Raw genomic sequence first — 19096 nt, 5'->3', positions numbered from 1 at the left:
GGGGGAAGGGGATGTGGCTAGTATTTTGATTGAAACTCACTTTTTTCAGCACAGTGGAAGAATTGTTACATCTGATGATTCAGGTTATCCATGGATGGGAAGGAAAACAGCAGCTGTAAAAAGTAAATTTGTGGATTGGTAAAACAAATTGAGCTGGCACTTCAGTGCTCTCTAATGAGTTAGCAGATTGTGTAATTTATATAACCTCATTTATACTAGAACTAGTGGTTTGGAAATTAATTATAGGATGATGGAAGGAGTTAGCTTGGAAAACCCTTCAAGCTGCTGTAGCTAGCAGTACTTTCTAGATAACTACAGAAGCAAATAGCATGTGTGATTGACTTAGCTTATAGTTAAACCAATGTGTAAGTTTAACGTCTCTTACTGCAGGAGCTTGTGTTGTGAGGGTCATTTTAGATCTTCTGAGATGGAGGAATGGCTGTTCAAGAAAGGTGAATCACTGAATATTCTGAGTTGGAAGGGACCCAGAAGGATCATTGAGTCCAGCTCTAAAGTGAATGGCCCATATGAAGGCCATACCCATGATCATGACACGATTAGCACCATGCTTCAACCAAGAGGGTATGAAATGTGGGCAGCCAGAAAGTAAGGCTGATTTTGGCTGTATAGGGGGTATGTCTGTCAGAGGTCACAGATCCAGGGGTGAGTGGCTCTCTTCAGCTAAAGATGCCTTCTGGCCTGCCTGATGCTACAAGCCACCGATTTCTCCTCCTGAGATGTCTTTCCCTGTGGGCCATGGATGGCTGCATGCTTGCAATGAACCACAAGCGTAGTGGCTGCACAAAATTCTATCCTTTCTATCTCCTGCTATAATTTCATTGAGTTTGTGAGCCTTTCCAAAGGAATGCAGGGCAGGAAAGAGGAGATTTGGAGCTGATCATCTTGTAATAATTGTCCAGTTCTTCTCTGGGTATCAGCGTTTTGTGTGGTAAGCTTAGGGAATGGCTGTTATCCTGCTGGAGTCTTTTGCACTCAGTTTTTGCAAGTCCTTCTGAGTTCTCTTTTTTCTTGGCAAGTACCTGATACTGCCATTTTGTGTTGGATACTGCATTGCCTCGAACATTTCTCCCTGTACTGTGCAAAGCTCTGGTGGGAGGGAATGGGCGGTATCGTGCACTGTTTCTAGAAAAACACAACCAAAACCAAGCAAAAAATACCCCAAGAGCAACAAAAGCATCAAACACCACCCAAAGGCACATGGTGTACACAAAAAAATGCTTAAGTTCTAATTAATTAACCTATACAACATTCGTAATGTTTCTTATTACAGCATAAAGAGTCTGCTTTTGTTTTTAGTGAAATCAGCAGAGTTTCTGATCACATTAACTCTGATTGCATTGACTTCCCAGTTGACTTCAAGCATCATGTAAAAAGTACTAATATGTGCTGGTCAATAATAGCCTGGTAAATCCCAGGATGTTTGTCAGTATTGTAATTCATAAAGCTGGGCACAGCAGGGATTTTTCCTGAGGTTTTAGGAAGTGAGAATATACAGGCATGCTATCACAAGGTTTGTTAAAGATCCTGAGCATACAATCCAGAGAAGACCACACAAACTCTGTTTTAGGATGTTTTTGTTTTCTGCCTGTCAACAAATTTAGTCTGCTATGAGGATTTATAATAGTGAACTAATGATGTTACTTCGTGTTCTTTATGGAAACTATGAGCACAGAGAACAGTAAAATCTGAAAGTTTATTTTAAGGCAGTAATGCAAGTAAATGCTCTGCTGAGGGTTTGTATTTGTGGTCGTCACTTGTTAAAATGGAAATGGAAAAACAAACAGGAAGAGCAGGTAGGATAGGTTTATTATGGAACATAGCACTATGTCTTAAATTTAACTCAAGCACAGAGACTGTAACATCTTTAACCCTTAAATGCATTTATGTCAGAATTGTTCATGTTTTTAGAAACAAATCCCCTCATCATGTCAAAGGTATAAAAGTAGAATAAAAATAAATTAAAACCTCATTTCCTTAGCTTTTTCGGTTTGAGCTCTGTAGCTTTTTTACAATCTGGTTTTTTTTTTTTCATATTTGTTCTCTGACACTTGGTGGTCTTATGAATGAGTTTTTAAGCCCTTGTAAAGCTCTAAGCTGATAATGTTACTCTGATTCAACTGACCGCTTTAGCATGTGCACATGTCCTCTACTGGCTTACGAAGTGTCCATATTTATTAGAATAACCCACTGAATCAAGGCTACTAAAGAGATGGACTTTTCAGTTTTTGCACCTTCTGATTTTCAAGTAAAGCTGTATATTTTTAATATTTGATGGAAATCGATATGCCAGTACTATAAGGTTTGATTGGCAGGCGCCTCTCTGGGTTTCCCCAGAGCAGCTGGATGCTCTGTGCCTGGGAAGGAAAACCAAGTTTATTATGGCTAAGTGAAAGGCTTGCTTTATTTGTTTCTAGTATTCTATTTCTGTCAGAAGCCCTGACAAACTTACCATTTAGCCTTTATGGATACTCAGTAAAAAAGGCAGGCGTATTCCACAGATATGAGATACTTTCTTAGGATTACTCTTGATTTCTGCTTCATCATGCTTGTTCTAGTAAAGGATTGACTTAGTCTTGCCTGATGTGACTCAAAGAAACTTATCCCTTAATGTCAAGCACAGAGTAAAAGCTGGGGATCAAAGTAGGGATTTTTACTCTAGTTACCAGTAATGAGTTGCCCACAGAAGGATATAGTTCCCCATGGTTTCCAAATGTTTGTTCCCCTGCTTGCTTAGAAGGTCTTCATTATATACCTGGTGAGAATGGGGTCTGGTTTATTTGGTTTAATTGCACTGGCCTATAGGAGCAATTGTTGGTTTTCTATTTTAAAACACAGCAATTTTAAGTAGTTGGAAGAAACAGAAAAAAGAATTCATGATTTTTTACTGTTTAAAGCTGTTAGGTTGTAAGTTAGCCCTGCATATGGAGGAGTATATTGAGAGTTGTACAAAGTGCTGATAAAATGAAGTGTCTCATTTGTAATCCTTGATTTATAGTGTTTTGGGATATTATTAACAGTGTTACTAATTCTGTGTCATCTTACATGTAAGATGAGTAAGTTCCATGGCCAGGACATGAATTGTTTGAGGCATATCCATGATAATAAGCTATGGAGGGACTAGTATCCTCAGCTGATGAGAAATACGACCTTTTATAAGTTTTGTGGCTTTGTCTTTTGAGCAATAGATGACGGATATTCAGTAACCCTCCTGAACTTGCCCTCAGATTCTCCTCTCTCTCTCTCTGTAGGGGGGAGTGGTTGGGCCCTGGCCTTCGCTGTCTTTTGGGTCAGGTGAAAAGTGAGGGTGTTCCCTCTGAAGTGCCCCAAGTGCTAGACAGGGAATAAGGGGAGGGAGTTCTCCCTTGGTTTCAAATAGTCAGAGAAGCATTTAATCCTGTGTGTGCATTCAGGAGAAGGACAGGGGTTAATTCTGCTCTTGAGAGCAAGAAAAATGTTTGAGCAAGACTGAGAGGAAGCAGTAAAGAAAAAGAAATGACACTCCGAGATCCCAGGGGCAGGGGCTCTTGGGATAAAATTCTGTTATTGATAACATTACCCAAACTGTATCCATTATACCATCCTTGGAGTTTCTGTGAATGTTGTCACTGCCCAGTAGTGTTGAACTAGATAAAACAGCTTTCTTCCCAGAAGACTTACCCTTGTTTTCACAGCACTGGTCTCTAATGGTTTAAGCACAGTCATCTACTTTGTGTTAGATTTTCAGGTACAGTGTAGATAAAGCATGCCATGAAGTCATAAACCTAATCCCTCACATTTAGTAGGGAAACAGGGAATTATGCAGTCATTCTTTTAAAGAAGGTGGTGCAAAAGGTAATCTGTGTCTGAAGTGGCTGACTTGTGTTCTCTGTCACACTCATTAACTTAATCTGTAAATTTGCCTCCAGTTTGGGGCTAGTTTTCTAGCAAATCAGAGTGAGTTTGTTTCGATTACCATACTAATGAGTGGGATGAGAGAAAATGAATTGCAAAGGAAATTTTCCTCTTTCCTCCCACACTTCCCCTTTTTGTGAAAGTGGCCTGATTCTTTTCCTACCTGTTTGGCTCAGGAAAGTTGATATATTTGGGCTACAGTTGGGAAGGCTGTATCACAGGTGGTTTGGGCACATCTGTCATGCAGGACTGTGTGGTAAAGATGCTGGAGTCTGCTCTGAAACAAGACGAGCTCCTAGGCAAGCAGAGGCAGCTTTTGCCAATTTGTGACACAAGTCAGTATGTCTGCACGAGGTGCTGATAACACACTAGCTCATGTCAGTGCCAGTTTGAGTGCATGTGTACTGTGCTCTGCTGCGTGGTCTGGAGATACCTTGCTCTAGTTTGAATGCACTTTTCTCATATGAGGAAGAAACATTTTCTTTCTGTTTTTCCTTCAGGCAACAAGAGCTTCTCTGACTCAACATTGTACCAGTCTGGGGGAGTCACTGGGCAAGGAAAATGATATTGCCCTGATTATTGATGGCCACACACTGAAGTATGCCCTTTCATTTGAAGTCAGGCAGAGCTTTCTGGACTTGGCACTCTCCTGTAAAGCGGTCATTTGTTGCAGGTAAGGAATTCTGTGTCTTTTTTGGGTAACAAAATGAAGCATGAAGCCTGTGAAATTCAACCTTGTATGCACACAGCCACAGTTAAGTATGCTGGAGAGCAGCTTGCTTAGTAGTGTCTTTCTTCCTCCTATGGAGGAGGAGGAGGAGACGTGTCCCTTCATTAAAATTGTGTCATCAAATAGTACAATTCCCTCTGCCAGTGTCAGTCCCAGCTGAGTCTGATCTCTTCTATAAAGTGATGAAAGATCATGAGAAAACATTGTGCCTGATTGCCCAATTATAGTAGACACTGATGAGAAGGAGTGCTATGGATGTCATTTGCAATCAAAATGTTTGTGTGACTTTTCAGCTCAGCTCTAGAGAAGGTCACTGCATGACCTTCTGGTTGGTCTTGACTTCTGGTTGGGCATTATGTGAACCTGTGATAACAGTGCAATTTTCCCTATTAAAATGTTAGACTATTGCTGGCTTTGCTAAGTCACAGCAGAGTTTGTTGCTGTTTGTGGATATAGCCATACACAGATATGGTCCTATGTCATGACTACTTCAGAAGGAAGGAAATAAGAGCCCCAAGAAAATTAAAACCAAAAGCTGGTTTACTTTACTTTTTGTGTAGCAGGAAGGCTGCATCATTTTTAACTTTGAAAGATTATGTGGCTTTGAGGATTGTGTGTGTTTGTGCTCATTGCTGGTATTTGGGGAGAACTGTGACCTAGTGGAGATTGTTGATTTAGGCAGGCAGGAGGTTTTATTTGCATTCTAGAAGCAAGACCTGCTTTGTGGGAAATGACTGTATGGAGACCTTGTACTACTTTTTTTTGCATTCTTACTTTTATGTGTGCACTTTGGTACAAGTATCACACGGCAAAAGGAGTGCTGTCCATGTACCTGAAATAGCTGAACCCTTGGGCTTTTTATCTGACTTTTCCATTCTAGTTTCTTTCCATTTGTTTTCTGGACTGCTGTACTGCACCACACTGGGGCTAGAACTGTTCAATGTGTTCATTAATTACCTGATGATTAGATGGAGTATGAGCTCAACAATTTTACAAATGATATAAGACTGAGGAGTGAGTGATAACACTGAAGGCTTGGCTGCCCTTCTGAGGGACTTCAATAGGCTGAAGAATTGAGCAGTGAAATCTCATGTAGCTCAAGAAGGGGAAGTGCAAAGTCCTATGCCTAAGGAGTTACAACCCCTTACCACCAGTAAGATGTGGGGGTTGCTGAGCTAGAAAGCGCCTTTGTCCAGAAAGATCTTTGGTTTCTTGGTGGACAAGCTGACTGTGAGCCAGCAATGAATCCTAGTGGCAAAGCAAAGACTGGTGTTACCCTGGGCTGTGGTGTAAAGAGCATTGGTAAAGGTTGAGGGAGGTGATCCTTCTTCTCCACACTGGTGAGGTAACTTCTGGAATCCAGTTCTGGGATCCTAAATATAGCTGGTTTAATGGAGAGTCCAGTGCAAGACCATGAAGATGATAAAGGGGCTGGAGTGTCTGTCGTGCAAGGAGAATCTGAGAGCTGCAAGTGTTCAGCCTAGAGAAGAGGAGGCTCAGAGGGGTTTCTATCAATTTGTATGAACATGCAGTAGAAGGGAATGAAGATGAGGGAGACAGGCTCTTCCCTGTAGTGTTCAGTGACAGCAGTTTTTTTCTGTTGATGACTATTTTTTTTAAATTTGGGCAGGGGGCTAGAGAAAGAAGGCATAAAGCCTTAGGGCAGAGGTCTCATTTCTGCAGCTGTTTCATGGAGTGGGAAGTGTTTTACAAGAGGAAGCTAACACAAGTGTAGCCATCTTTGGAATGCAACAGGCCCCAATGCAGGGCCAGAGGTACCTTGGGCTTCGAGAGCACCGAGCGCTTGGGAAGGGAACTGACCCTGTGTTGTGCTCTGAGGGGCACTTAACAAACAGAGCAGATGGAAAGCTCCTGCTTTCCTGCTCTATCACAGGGCTTTGGCAGAGATCCTTCAAAGGCACTCTGTTAGTTTATTGCTCAAAGATTTGACAAGTTAAGCCAAAGACCTACGTAGCTGAAAGAAATGATAAATTTTAAATTATTAAAATTACCCATAAAATATATATAATAAGCTGAATATAACAAATGGTCCTGTTTTGCCAGGAGGCATGCAATACTGGACATTTCCTCTTTCATTATTTCACGAGGGGAGCCAACAGGAGTTTTATTTATTAGTGAATTAGCAAATTGAGGAACAATGCAGGAAAAAAATACTTTAAAGTATAAATCAAAGGGGAAGAGATGATGTAATTTCATAGCTTAAAAGGAGGAATGAAAATAATTGAGTTTTAAGTCCCCAGGGAAAAAGAGGAATGCTTTTAATAACCTTTAAGGCTTTTCAAGAACCTTCCAGTCACTTGCCAGGTGCTTGATACTGAAGCAAGAAAAACTTTTTTTTTTAATGCTCTGAGTTGTTTTCGATAGTAATTTGTGTGTCAAATAAGGCAGTGCATGTACTTCACAGGACAAAGTTTTAAAATGGAATTGAGAAAGAGGACATTTCAAATCAGAGTTAGTCTTCAAACGAAAATAATAATAGTAATTGGGAGGGGGATGTGGCTCTTTAAGTTAGTGGTATGGAGTGGTAGGAGTTGCCTTGCTATTCTCAACATTGCATAAATTCATGGGGCTTAATATTTCATAAATTTACTAAAACATTTCCTTCTTCTCTGGGGAGTTTCAGCTGCATTTGCCATTCAAAATTTTTTAAAAAGTATAGTTAAGACACACTGTATGTTCATTTTTTGGGCTTTAGGCATAAACTGTAGTTGAACTTGATTCTCAGGGGTAATCTCTTAAAATGAAACTGTAGTAAACCTGGCTCCTTTTTGCATTAAGAGGGAGAGATGGTATCTTCTGATGGGGTTAAGTCTTCCACTGTTACAGTGTCTCTAGCAGGCCACTGGCACAATGGAGAAAAATATACCCCTCGGGAGACTTGGTAAAGCTAGCAAAATCAAATCAAACAACTCCTTAAGAAAAAGCCTTGTTTGTTAAAAGTTTTTTCCAGAGACTGACAGATCTTATTATCTTTCTTCACACTGCCTGGGATGTCAGGATGTCAAAAGCAAGCAAAACTTACTTTTCACTGGAAGTAAATGTTGTTTGGTAAGCAGTTGAACTCGTGACTTCATTTATGAGATCCGAGCTGATGATTGCCTGTCTCTGGTTTTCAAATGTTCCTTTAACAGACCTGTTTTTAGTGATGTTTTGTGAGACACAAAATGTTGAGGTTTGAGTAGAAGTGAGATTATTCTTTTAATAACAAAATGGAGTGTTTTCATTCATCCAGTGTTTATACTCTAGCTGGTAGGTACAGCATACTGTTGCATTTGGCTCTGAATATAAAAGTAGCTGAGAATTATATAACTTGTGTTATGGCATTTAATATTTAATTATTTAATTTTTAAAAAATTCAATAAAATTTAAACATCATATTTAATTATCTGCTGAAGAGCCTGCCTTGAATTGGAAGTATTTGTAGTTGAATTAATGTGGTGTTTCAGAAACCCTTTTTTATGACTGTGCTTTGGGAACTTTTTGTTGTTGTTGTTGAACAGAGCTTCTTTGCAGGTGGCAGTGACTCTGCCTTTGAATGGATTTAATGCCATATTAACAAGACATCCATCAGGAAGAAGCAATCCATCAGCATTTAAGAGACTAAATAATTCTAAGCAGTTTGTAAGTACTTTAGTACTTAAAATTAATTGTTGGACAGCAGAAGTAGTCCTTTATATAATTTCTTTCACAGATGTAAGCCCAGCAAAACAAGCATCTCCAGAGAGATGTGTAGCATAAGGCTGGGAACCTATCCCACACTGGGCTGCCTCAGTGTGATTCTTTTCTCTTTTGCTTGTATTACTGACCATTTCTGCCATACTTCTTGAGGTGATGCTGCTGGGATGTTGTTTCTTTTCCATACATGTACTTAAATCCTGCAGCTTTTCAGCTGAGTGAACAGCAAGTTGATGCCCATGTAGGAGGGGTTTCAGGTAAAGGGAAAATAAATAAAAATGTCTCAATTGCTGTCCAGTCCATCAATGTTTCTGCCATACTTTGATCATATGTCCTGTTCTGGAGAGGTGTCAATCAAGTGTTGCAGCTTGAACAGAAACTGAGAAAATCCAGCAACAGCAATTTCTATGGACTGTCTGCTATTTCCACTAAGGCACTTGCCATGTCATGGCTACTACATCAAGATGATTTTGCTTTTAGGTGTGAAAGGTATGTGCAGTTGTTGCTCAGCATCTGAGCCCTGACTTCTGGAGGGCTTCTGCCCAACCTCACCAGCTAACTTTAGATGATAGTGGCACAAACTGTTGCTTTCAGTACCTTGAGCAATATTGGAGCTGTAGTGATAATGGTTAGGAGCTGAGTAAAAAAAGAAACAAGAGGAGAAAATGTATGTTTTTTAAACAGCCCCCCAGCAATAGGAAAACCCTGTTCTGTGTTTCTATTGCATGGAGCATGCAGGGAGGCTGGGGTGAAGACAGGAGCCCACAGGTATCACTCTGAGAACAGACACTAAATGTTCTGAAATCAGTATGCCCTCTGACTAGAGTGTGTCTGCTTGACTGTGGAAAGGGAAGGGGTTTAATGAATTGAAAGCAGAAGGTTGGAGAAGGGAAAGCAAAGAGCAGCTTGTGAAGAGTACATGTTGCTAACTGTTAGAGTCACTTCATCAGCTAAGGAGAGAAGAGAGATGAGGAGACAAGAGAAAAGTTGTCTCAGCACTCCAAGTTGTAAGGCTGTAGCTGGGGTGCTTCTGGTCTTCCATCATGATTTGGAGGAGACATTAATAACATAGCTGACAAAATGAACATCTGGAATACTTCTTAAATATTTATTCCCCCAACTCACATATAACAATATGCTGGTGTTAGTATTTGACAAAATGATTATTCTGTGCTGTAGTTCAGTGTGTATTTATTTATTGAATCAAAAAAGTGTCTTGCTGGCTTTCATTAGATAAGACCCCCATTTTCATGACAAAAAATTGCAACTCAATTCTGATTAAGAGTATGATAGCCAATTCGAATGTTAATTGGTCCCAAAGAAAATTGTGGATGTGTTACATTTTCCTGTATGTACATCTTGTGTTTCCCCTCATCTGTCACCTACTAAATAATCAATGCTCATTCTCATATTCTATTTCTGCTAACTCATGACAGCAATATTCATCTTATGACTTTGAAAACCATGAGGGAAGAACCATTCTGACAGGTTTAGTGTTTGTAGATAATTGAAGTGGGAGGAAGGTTTGGAGTTGCAGCATTACATGGTGCTCTCTGCACTCCTGAATAAAGAATACTCACAGATGATTAGATATGATCACCTAAACTGTTCAGTGTGTATGTAGGGATGTGTAAAGCAATCCTGGGACTTTCTTATTATTATTTTTCTTAAAAGCCTCTTGGCTGTTCTGCAAGAGCTAAGTAAACTTGGAAAATGTCACCAGTTCTGTGCTGGAAAGCTAATATGGGAAAACTTTAGGAGAGCTTGGTCTTAGAAATTTTGGTAATTCTGTTGTCCTCTGAGTGGCAAAGTGAGTTTCTGCTGCATGTTTTGACTTCTTCTCTTTTTAATAGGTGTTCTGAGCTATGACAGTTCTTGAACCTCACTCTCATAGTTCAAATCATTCAAATGCTTAGCCAATGTTTAAAGGGGGAAAAAAAGTACTGTTTATTCTTAAGCAGTACTTAAAGATACTGTTTTAACTGCTATTGTTTGTTTTTTAAATGACACAGGTAAAGCATGTTTCCCTTGGGTAACCATTAACTGCCTGACAGCCTGAATTTAAATGATTCATGCTATGTGGCCAAACATTTTTTACTGCTTAACTTCATCCCATTATTGTGACTGTTCCTATTCTTAGGAATTATTTTGCTTTATTTGCTCAGATGAGGAAATAATTCAAATTAAATCATCCCTAAGTTGAATCAGTGTTCCAGTTTCCACTGCTATTCACAATTTGGCAAAATGTTTGCCTTTTTGAATTTATTAAAGAAAAATACTTAGCTCATAGACTAAGTTTGTATTGTGCTTTAAACTTGTGTATGCCTGTTCCGATCTGGTATCTGTTTTAGTGTTCAGTTTCTGTTTCTACTGGATGACCAGCTGAGTGAGTTCTCATGCTCATAACTGATTATGAATAAAAACCTTTTCCTGAAATATTCTGCTTCTGCTTCTATTTCCAGTTTCTGTTACTGTTCTTACTAGCAAATTTACTTACCACCAAGTAATTGAAAAAGGTTGGAGGAAAGGCAGGAATACAGCTAAAATCAGCCTTTTTCATTGGAAACAATTTTGTAGGAAAAATACTGCATGTCCTGGCAAAAAACTTTAATGTTTCTCCTTCAAGTAGTGTTTACCCTAATTGTTATTTTTAAAATTAATTTGTTATCATTTTTCATTGTGAGCCTAATATTTAGGTGACCAGAATCTTAGCAGTTCACTTGATCCGTCTCATCAAATGTAAGTGAAATTTGTCTCTTGAGCAATGGGGTGATAATACTCACAAACAGTTCCAAATGGTATCAGTATCTGTTTCTTCACCACACTGCAGTATCTTGTCCAAATTGCTCCTGGTCTCTTCAACTTCTGAGCAGGAGCAGCCAGCAGTGCTATGTTTAGTGCTGCACTTCCCAAATTGGAAAATAAACATTCCATAGATACTGCACATGAGAAAAAACTATGCTGCTGGAATGTATGCTATTTTAGAAGAAAGATAAAACCGTGGTTTGGAATACCTTCTGTTCCATGAGAAATTCACAGTACTGGTATATTTTTCTTTCCGCTAGTGTTAGTCTGTTAACACCTGTCTTTTGGTCAAGTTCCAAATGGAACAATTACTTTTTTCTCACTGAAATTCCCCTGCTGCATTTATTGAATATAATATTCTTCACTTCCTATGCAAAGCTGTTGAGGGTGATGGTGTGAATGCTAAAGGTCACCAGGTTTTCATTCAAAGGTCCTACAGCAAAGTTCTGCTTGTGAACCCACCTCCAACTATTTGCATCCCTTCATTTTAAGCTTCTGTTTTGTAGAAACAGTATTGGAAACAAAAGTGTTACCATCAGTCTCTTTAAGCAAAATATGTAGGGTCTTTTTTGGAGGGGAGATGTTTGTTTGGTCTTTTTCTTAGGTCTTTTTTATGGTTAGGGGGTGGTGCATGTTTTACTCTGGGCTTACCCAGGTTCTTCCAGTTTTCCAGTGCAAGTGTAAAGTAATTTTTTATCTTAGCTGACAACAGGATGTTTGAACTCTTTCAAGGTGGCTTGTGTGGCATGTGTAATGCATGGTCTCTGACACAGCGCACAGAAACATTCAGTGGTGTACACACTTGTGTCAGGTAAGCACAGGTTCTCAGTATGATCAGGTGTGTAGGCTAACTGCAGCTCACTGTCCTGTCTCAAATAAAACTCCTTCCCAAACCAGTCATGTCAGACACTCTGATTCTCCATGAGGCTTCAGTAATGCCAGTTTTTTTCCTGTTGAGGCATTCTGGCACAGCTGAACTCTTGACACAGTTATCCTTATTTCCTACCACTTGCCTGTTGTGTCAAATACCCTTTTCCTGAGTTCCTGGAGCAGTGCTGAGTGTTGTCTGCTAGGGAGTGACTGAATGTTTCCTCTTAGGGAATTCCCTGCTGGTCCATAAGGCTGGATGGAGACCAAGGATCTGGTGCCTTTCTGAAACCTTGTGACTGGTTTGTAAAGGTTTCTGGCTGTGCAGAAAAGTTCCTTAATTCCTTGCTCACCAGGTTGCAATTGCAAGGAATTAGTTTTCATTTTCTGTTTCTTTTAATGGTTTGTCAAATGTTACGAAGAAATAGGTAGTATTATCTTGATCATTCCTTACTATTCTGTACTTTCTTCTCTAAATACTGGATAGTTTTAAAGATCTCCAAACTTTTCCTAGGAGAGGATTTGAGGATTCTCCTTGCTTTTATTGAAATATTTATTTTTGTCATGCAAGTTTAATATTTGAATTTCACTAAAACCCTGATGCATGAAGGTACAGAAGACAAAGGCCTCTAAAGAATATGTAGTGCTGCACTGCGTTCAGAAACAAGACTCAAACCAACTGTAATATTACTCCTTTCATGAGATCCAACAGAGTCTTGTGCTGTATCCCACAGGACCAGCTCAAATATTGTATTTTCCATTGTTAAAAGTACAGATATAAAATTACAGAGGCAGGAACAGTCTGTTCTGCAAGCTTCTTAGTACTGCAGGGAATTACCTTCATGAGGACTCTGGGCTTTAGGGCACTGTAGTAATATGTGGGACACTGAACTGGTAAAACAGCTCTTGTCAGAGTTTCCAAAAGTGCTTAGTGTTGGCAGAAGCTGACTCTAGAGTGTGTCTAAGTTGAGTAGGTGCACACAAGATATTTGGAAAAATTTGACCTCTTGCTGAAAATAATGGCTAGGCTTAAATGTATTTCTCTGCTATTCATATCCTTGAAGTCGTGATAATAAAGCCAGAACTATGCTTGTGGGAAACAGAGTAAAGCTGATTTGATTCAACAGGCTAGACTAGGAAGCAAACTCTTTAAGTTTGTTCACAAGAGTAGAAAAATGAAGAGGCTCTAGCTCCAGTGGGCTATTCAGTTTTTGGCCTGCTTATGTGCTTGAAATGTGTAGATCTATAGGTCTCTGTGTGAGTACCACCTTATTCTGCAGGGCAAGGCTGCCCAGTTGGAAGCCATTTAGCAAAGCAGCCATGTTGGTGGTGTAATAGCTTTTTGGGGGCTTAGACTTTCCTTTGCACAGTTGCCCACAGACAGCAGAAAGAATTCTTTGTGGAATCCTCTGTGTTGTGCATTCTGTAAGGGATGCTCACCTTCTTATGCAGAGCAATACTAAACTCATCCTTTTAAAAAGTAAAAATCTTATCTGTGTGCTAATAATTCTCCTTAGTACTTCTAAGAAAAGGCAGGTGAGAAAATGTGTGAGGAATACCTGTACTTGCAAAGAGATACTCGAGAACTTGAGGAAAAACAGAATTTCTGCTGTACCAGAACCACCATTCAGCTCAAGGGCTCTGTGTTCTGAACACCACTGGCAGGGTTAAAATGGTAGAGACTTGGATTCTGTATTCACCAGCAGGCTGTTTTTATGCTTTTTCTGAAAAAGGATGTTTAAATAGTTTCTCCCTGTTCTGGGAAGGCTGCTTTGATATCTTGTTTTGGCATGTGTTTTGAATGCATTTTGCTTCTACTCTTTCAAACTTGCTTCTCCAATAGTGTCTAGAATACATAACAGTGATAGACATTGAAAACGATGATCTCTTTTAAATCTTGCTCTTTCATATCTCCCTTCTCCTACTGTTTTCCATGTCATGGCACACTTATACTTTCAAATAGCTCTTTCTTACAGGTCTTCTGTCACATCTCACTTTGTATACTACGTGGTCTTTGTGCATTATTAGGATTGTTTTATTTATGCTCTACATAAACACACAAATTCAAGTTCTTATGGGGAGCACTTTGATCAGAGCTTCTAAACCTGTGTAGGGTGTTATCTGTGGCTGTTTGCCTACATGTGGTCTTGAAGGAGTTGTTACTTGTGGGCCCCCATAGGGAGAACCAAGGAGTCCTAAAAAAACCCAAAACATGAAATAACGTGTTGAGTTGCCGAAATGAAGACGAGATTTGAACTCAGTAAAGCTGGGCTGAAGACAGCTTGAGAGCTCAACTGCCTGTCATCTTTCTGCAAAAGAGCTTCTTGTTGTTTGAAAGTTCCTGCTGAGCATTCAGAGGTTGCTGGCTGAACTGATCCTGATGAGTGGGGAGGCAGAACTTCATAGTCTCTGTGGAGGCTGAAAGACCTTAAGAACTTCTCTGCAGCTCAAGAATGGCTGCTATGATGGTTATGTATGTAGAATAATTTGGTGTGGTTCACGCCTCTGAAGTCTTTCACTTGGCTTTAGTCTTTCATCTGGTGAAAAGTTAAGCTCAGAACTGTCTGTGTGTAGAAGGTGAAAGGTCATTTTTGCATGTTGTATATTCAGTGTCCAAGTCAGTGCCAAGTTTCTCCAAAACCTTCTACCTCTACATTCCTTGTCCTCCAACTGAGGTGCTTCCATATGCCTTTGTACTTGGTTTTACAGATAGGTCATCATCCAAATGTAGTCTTCATGGTGTGATGGGTCTCTTGGAACAGAGGGTCAGTGATTTTGTCAGGAGATGGAATGAATCTGTACACTGCCATAGTGATATGAGTGTGTCCTGGACTAGGTGATGATGATGAGATCTGCCCACAGGTGTGTGTGTGCACCTCTTGGCTCTGTTGAGGGTTGTTTGTGGGACCTTTGTTTGTTATTCTCCAATCCTCCAACAAGCGTCCTTAAAACTGTCAAAACTAGCAACTAGTTCACAATACCATTAGAGTTAATACAGCCATATTTTGAGACCTGATTTGGCCCTATTTTTTATAAATAGAAAGCAGCTGTACTATGGGATTTTCTGCTGCTCAGACTGGGTCTTTGTAAACTTTTGAGTACTGGTTGATATAGCAGGAGCAAGAACTGTGACTGAGTTAAACTTAGAATTGGGGATGACCTCCAGAGCAAGAAGGAACTGCAGGATTGTTTTGCTACTTTGCAAGATATTTTTTGCAGCTGCATTACTCTTGGTTAAGAATTTCCAACTTCATCTTGGAAGGATAAAATCAAACAACACTTGTAAGCAGTTCCCTTCAAGGTCTCAGGCACGATTGCTTTTAACCCCTGGTGCTCATGACTGTCCCTCCCCTGGTGCTGGGTGGTTGACTTAGCTTTCTTTTTTCAGTACAGCTGGTTTTAGGAATCTAAGGAAGAAATGTGTGCAAGCTTTCTTCTTCATTGTTTCTCATATCTGTTTCTTTTGATAACCAACATGTGTGGGCTGGAAATCTAAGCTGTTCGGGGATGTTTTGTTAGGGTAGACTTTTAAAGGCAACATAGAGCTGTGTTTTATTCTGCCCAAGTGTAAAAATCTAATGAATATTTTTACTTTAATTGCTGAGCTCAGGCATTCTTAGCACATTCGTGGGATTTGCTGGTTTTGTCTAACTAGTTGAATGGGTGTAGTAACTAGTGGGGTTTTAAGAAAAAATGTCTGAGGAGCCTGCTCCATGCTTGTTTAAACAATAGTTACTCTGGGAGACTGTTCTGCTGTACCTGGTCAGCTAAACCCTGTTCAACTGTTCTGGCCATGTCTACTTCTAATAATGGACAGCATCCAGATGGCTCTTGAATATCTATCTCAGTGAGAGAGACTCCACAGCTTCTCTGGGCAGCCTGTTCCAGTGCTCTGTCTCTTGCACAGTGATGATACCTGTGGTACCTGCTACCCTGGGTACACCACAGATACATAGTGACTTGCTGTCCTTTTATTGTATGGTACTGCCACTAGTACTTTTTCCATTTTGATAAGTCAAAAATGTGGTGAAGTAATCTCAAACTACTGAATAGCTACTGTGAAAACTGCACACTGCCTTTGTGAAGGGTTCAGTACCTTGCTGTATGGCAACACTTCTTTGAGAGATTTTCTCCACCACAAGGTGACTTTTACTCACATTTGGAACTTTAGAGTTTTAAAATACCAAGTGCCTTCACATTAAGAGAGTAAATATGGTATGGCTATTTAAAAACAAATGACCACACATGGTTCTCTGATTTATAAGCTGGTATGAACATACAAGTATATGCAAGGTTCTTGCAGATGGTGTGAACAGGAAACTGCAGGGTTTTTTTTCCCTGTGATCTTTTTTTTCTTCTTGGGGTTTTTTTTTTTTTTTTTTTAGTGGTGTGGTCAACCTGAAGAGCAATATGGACAGAACACAGGCATCCCGTTGGGGCTGGCATACCTCACAGAAGCAGGGCATGTCCCAGTGGAGGCTGTTGGACCCAGCAGCTGCTGTGCAGTGCTCTGCTGTGAGTGTGCTGTGCTTGTGGAGCTCCTGGGCTGTGAGAAAGTGTGTGCTTGGAGAAGCTGAATCCCATCTCTGCCTCCCAGAACAGTTTCTAATGTTTAACGAGTTGTTTTGAGGAAGTATATGAGTCTTCAATGTTGTGGATTCTGACCAGCCATCAGAGTACTCCCTGCAGAGAAGAGGCTGCTTAACTCAGTTCATGTCCGTGGCTGGGGAGGAATTGACCTTTGGGGACTGTGTGTGCTGCTTGGGTGTCTGTGCCCACTGTCACCTAATGCTCTTTACCTCAGCTTTTGAAGCAGTTAACATGAAGTCCTGATGGGACCAGAGAGTGTGGACTAGCTCTGCCTGAGGTGATAATCTAAACTAAAATAAAGGGTGAAGGTGGAAGTTGATTTCACAAGTCACAGGGGGCCAAGTTGGGGGCCATTTAAGCATATCACAATTGTTGTAGCCCTCCCCAAAGCAAATTCTGCACCTGATTTCTATTTGAAAATAGAAAAGTAAAGAACTGCTTAAACATTACTTGATTTTTAAAGAATAAACCTGATCTAATTACTGCTGGTATTATTAAGGTCTTTTTTTGCTTATCCCAAAAACTAATGTTTTATATGATATAAGCAAAAAGTGCTCTGAACCTAATCTGTGTCTGTCAACTATGAAGACCTTTGGATGAAAGGAGAGCTTGCCCTTAACTATTCTTTCTTCCTCAACTACTACTTTCAAATTGTTGGTTTAAAACAAATATGTTTACCTCAAATTGCAGGTAATAAAAGTATTCACATTAAACTTCAAAGAACTACATGCAGAAGAAATTGAGTCTGATTTAAATGTCAGAAATAAAGAAATGGTGAGTTAAAGCTTCAACTCTGCCCACAATGCAAAGTTTTGGAGATCCTTTCGCTACTCAAGAGGAGTGTTGTGATTCAAGAATGCAGTCCTAGTGTTAGTTTTTCTGGTTTTGGCTTCTTTTATGTCCAAATAACAATTTGGTGGGAGTAGGGAGAGGATAATATAGAAATATCTAAGTCCAGAAAACAGATGGCAACAGCTTCTTTTGAGCTTTTGTGCTTTATTAAATGAATAAGCATTTAGGGACCTTTTAAAAGCATGTGTCCTGGACCCCATACCATATCCTTAGTCCTTAGAGTTTAATATTAATGTTTTGTTACAGTTGGGATCTAATACAGGATGTAAAAAACTCCACTGATTTTAGAGCTCTGTTTTAATGGCATTTGTGCCTCTTATCAAAGGTTGGCTCCTCATGTGCGGTTCATGGCTCTTCTAAGAGGGGAAGAAGTGTTCCAGGAGTTCTGGCTTTTTTTGCAGGCATCTCCTGGGGCAAAGCCAGTGCTTGGTCTCTGCAGTTCTTTGCTTAGAGATGGGTCGTGTGAAGAACCCCAAGTGGTACAAGGGGTCAGACTTGTTGCTCTTTCAGAGACTGGCAGCTTGGAGGAGGCATATTTTAAAGTATGTAAAGCATAGTAACAATTCCCGTATTTTGGCATACTAGGATCAAGATGTAGTTTGTGAAAACAGGAAAGAATTGAGCGTTTTGTCTCAGTTCCAGGTGGGCCATGACATAATGGGGGCAGGTCTGACATTTCAATGTTCTCCACAGCAATGCAATTTTTTCTGGACCCTCTTAAATTAGAGTTGCAGAGAACCTGGAGGGCTTTGCTGAAAAAATACAAATTGCTAGGAGAGTGGACAGTGCATGGGGGGAAGGGATTCCTTCAGCTTGCCTGGGAGACTTTACTCAGTTTTGTTGCTATTCTAATCAATTTCATTAATGTCACACATGATTCCTCCATACAGTTTTGCCTGTGCTTTTGTGTTCAAAGAGCAGAGGTGTTTTTATTGTGAGATTCTGGCATGGATTCTCAACCTGTGCTGATATTTTAATGTGTGTAGCCATTTTATACAAACACTGCAGTGTAATAGGATGACAGCATCCAGATCTTACAAACTGCATCTTTCACAATAATAATATCCTTTTTTAATCTGATTTTCCTCTTCTAAAATCACTGTTTGCATTTCCTTTTTCCTCATATACCTTCCACATTCTTCACATTGGGCCTTCAGTTCATTTTTTGGATTTTAGTCTTAAAAACTGGGCTGACAGGCTGATCTCTGATGATGTTGCCAGTTAGTTTCGTCTAGGGGAAAATTTTTTTTTTTTTTAATTGGATATGTGCAGTAAAAGCCAATATTTTACAAGATGGTAAAGAGCAGGAACAGTGGTGGCAGCAGCAATTTAGCTGAAGGTGCAGCAAACAAGCCCAGCTCATGCTCAGTGTTCATACTCCAAGTCCAGAATGGGAGGGTTGGAAAGAATTTTGGTTTTGGCCTGAGAGCAAGAAAAGGATTAAATCACTAAACTTTGAATAGGTTGTCGGTTTTTTTTTTTTTCTGAGAAGAAGAAGGAATTGAGTGGAGAATGGAGTATAGTGTGGTGTTTTATGTGGTGATGACTGAAAAGCATAAAAAGACTTTCTTCTATTGTCAATTCTAATTGGAGGCTAGTAATTAGCAAGAGGAAAGAAGCCTAGGAAAGGAAAGACAAATGGGG

At 39.9% G+C, this 19096-nt stretch overlaps 1 protein-coding gene across 7 annotated transcripts in view; it reads left to right on the top strand.

The window, feature by feature from the left end:
* The window catches only part of ATP8A2 (ATPase phospholipid transporting 8A2), a 313847-nt gene that overhangs the window by 112445 nt on the left and 182306 nt on the right, over positions 1-19096 (top strand). For all 7 annotated transcript variants that reach the window (XM_059838776.1, XM_059838775.1, XM_059838772.1 and 4 more), the window contains one exon: positions 4413-4585. In XM_059838776.1, the coding sequence (XP_059694759.1) occupies positions 4413-4585 (173 nt within the window). The remainder of the gene's footprint in view (positions 1-4412; positions 4586-19096) is intronic.

The sequence above is a fragment of the Haemorhous mexicanus genome, chromosome 2, assembly GCF_027477595.1.
Source record: "Haemorhous mexicanus isolate bHaeMex1 chromosome 2, bHaeMex1.pri, whole genome shotgun sequence".
Classification (NCBI taxonomy): domain Eukaryota; kingdom Metazoa; phylum Chordata; class Aves; order Passeriformes; family Fringillidae; genus Haemorhous; species Haemorhous mexicanus.
This window is presented reverse-complemented; position numbering and strand designations above follow the sequence as displayed.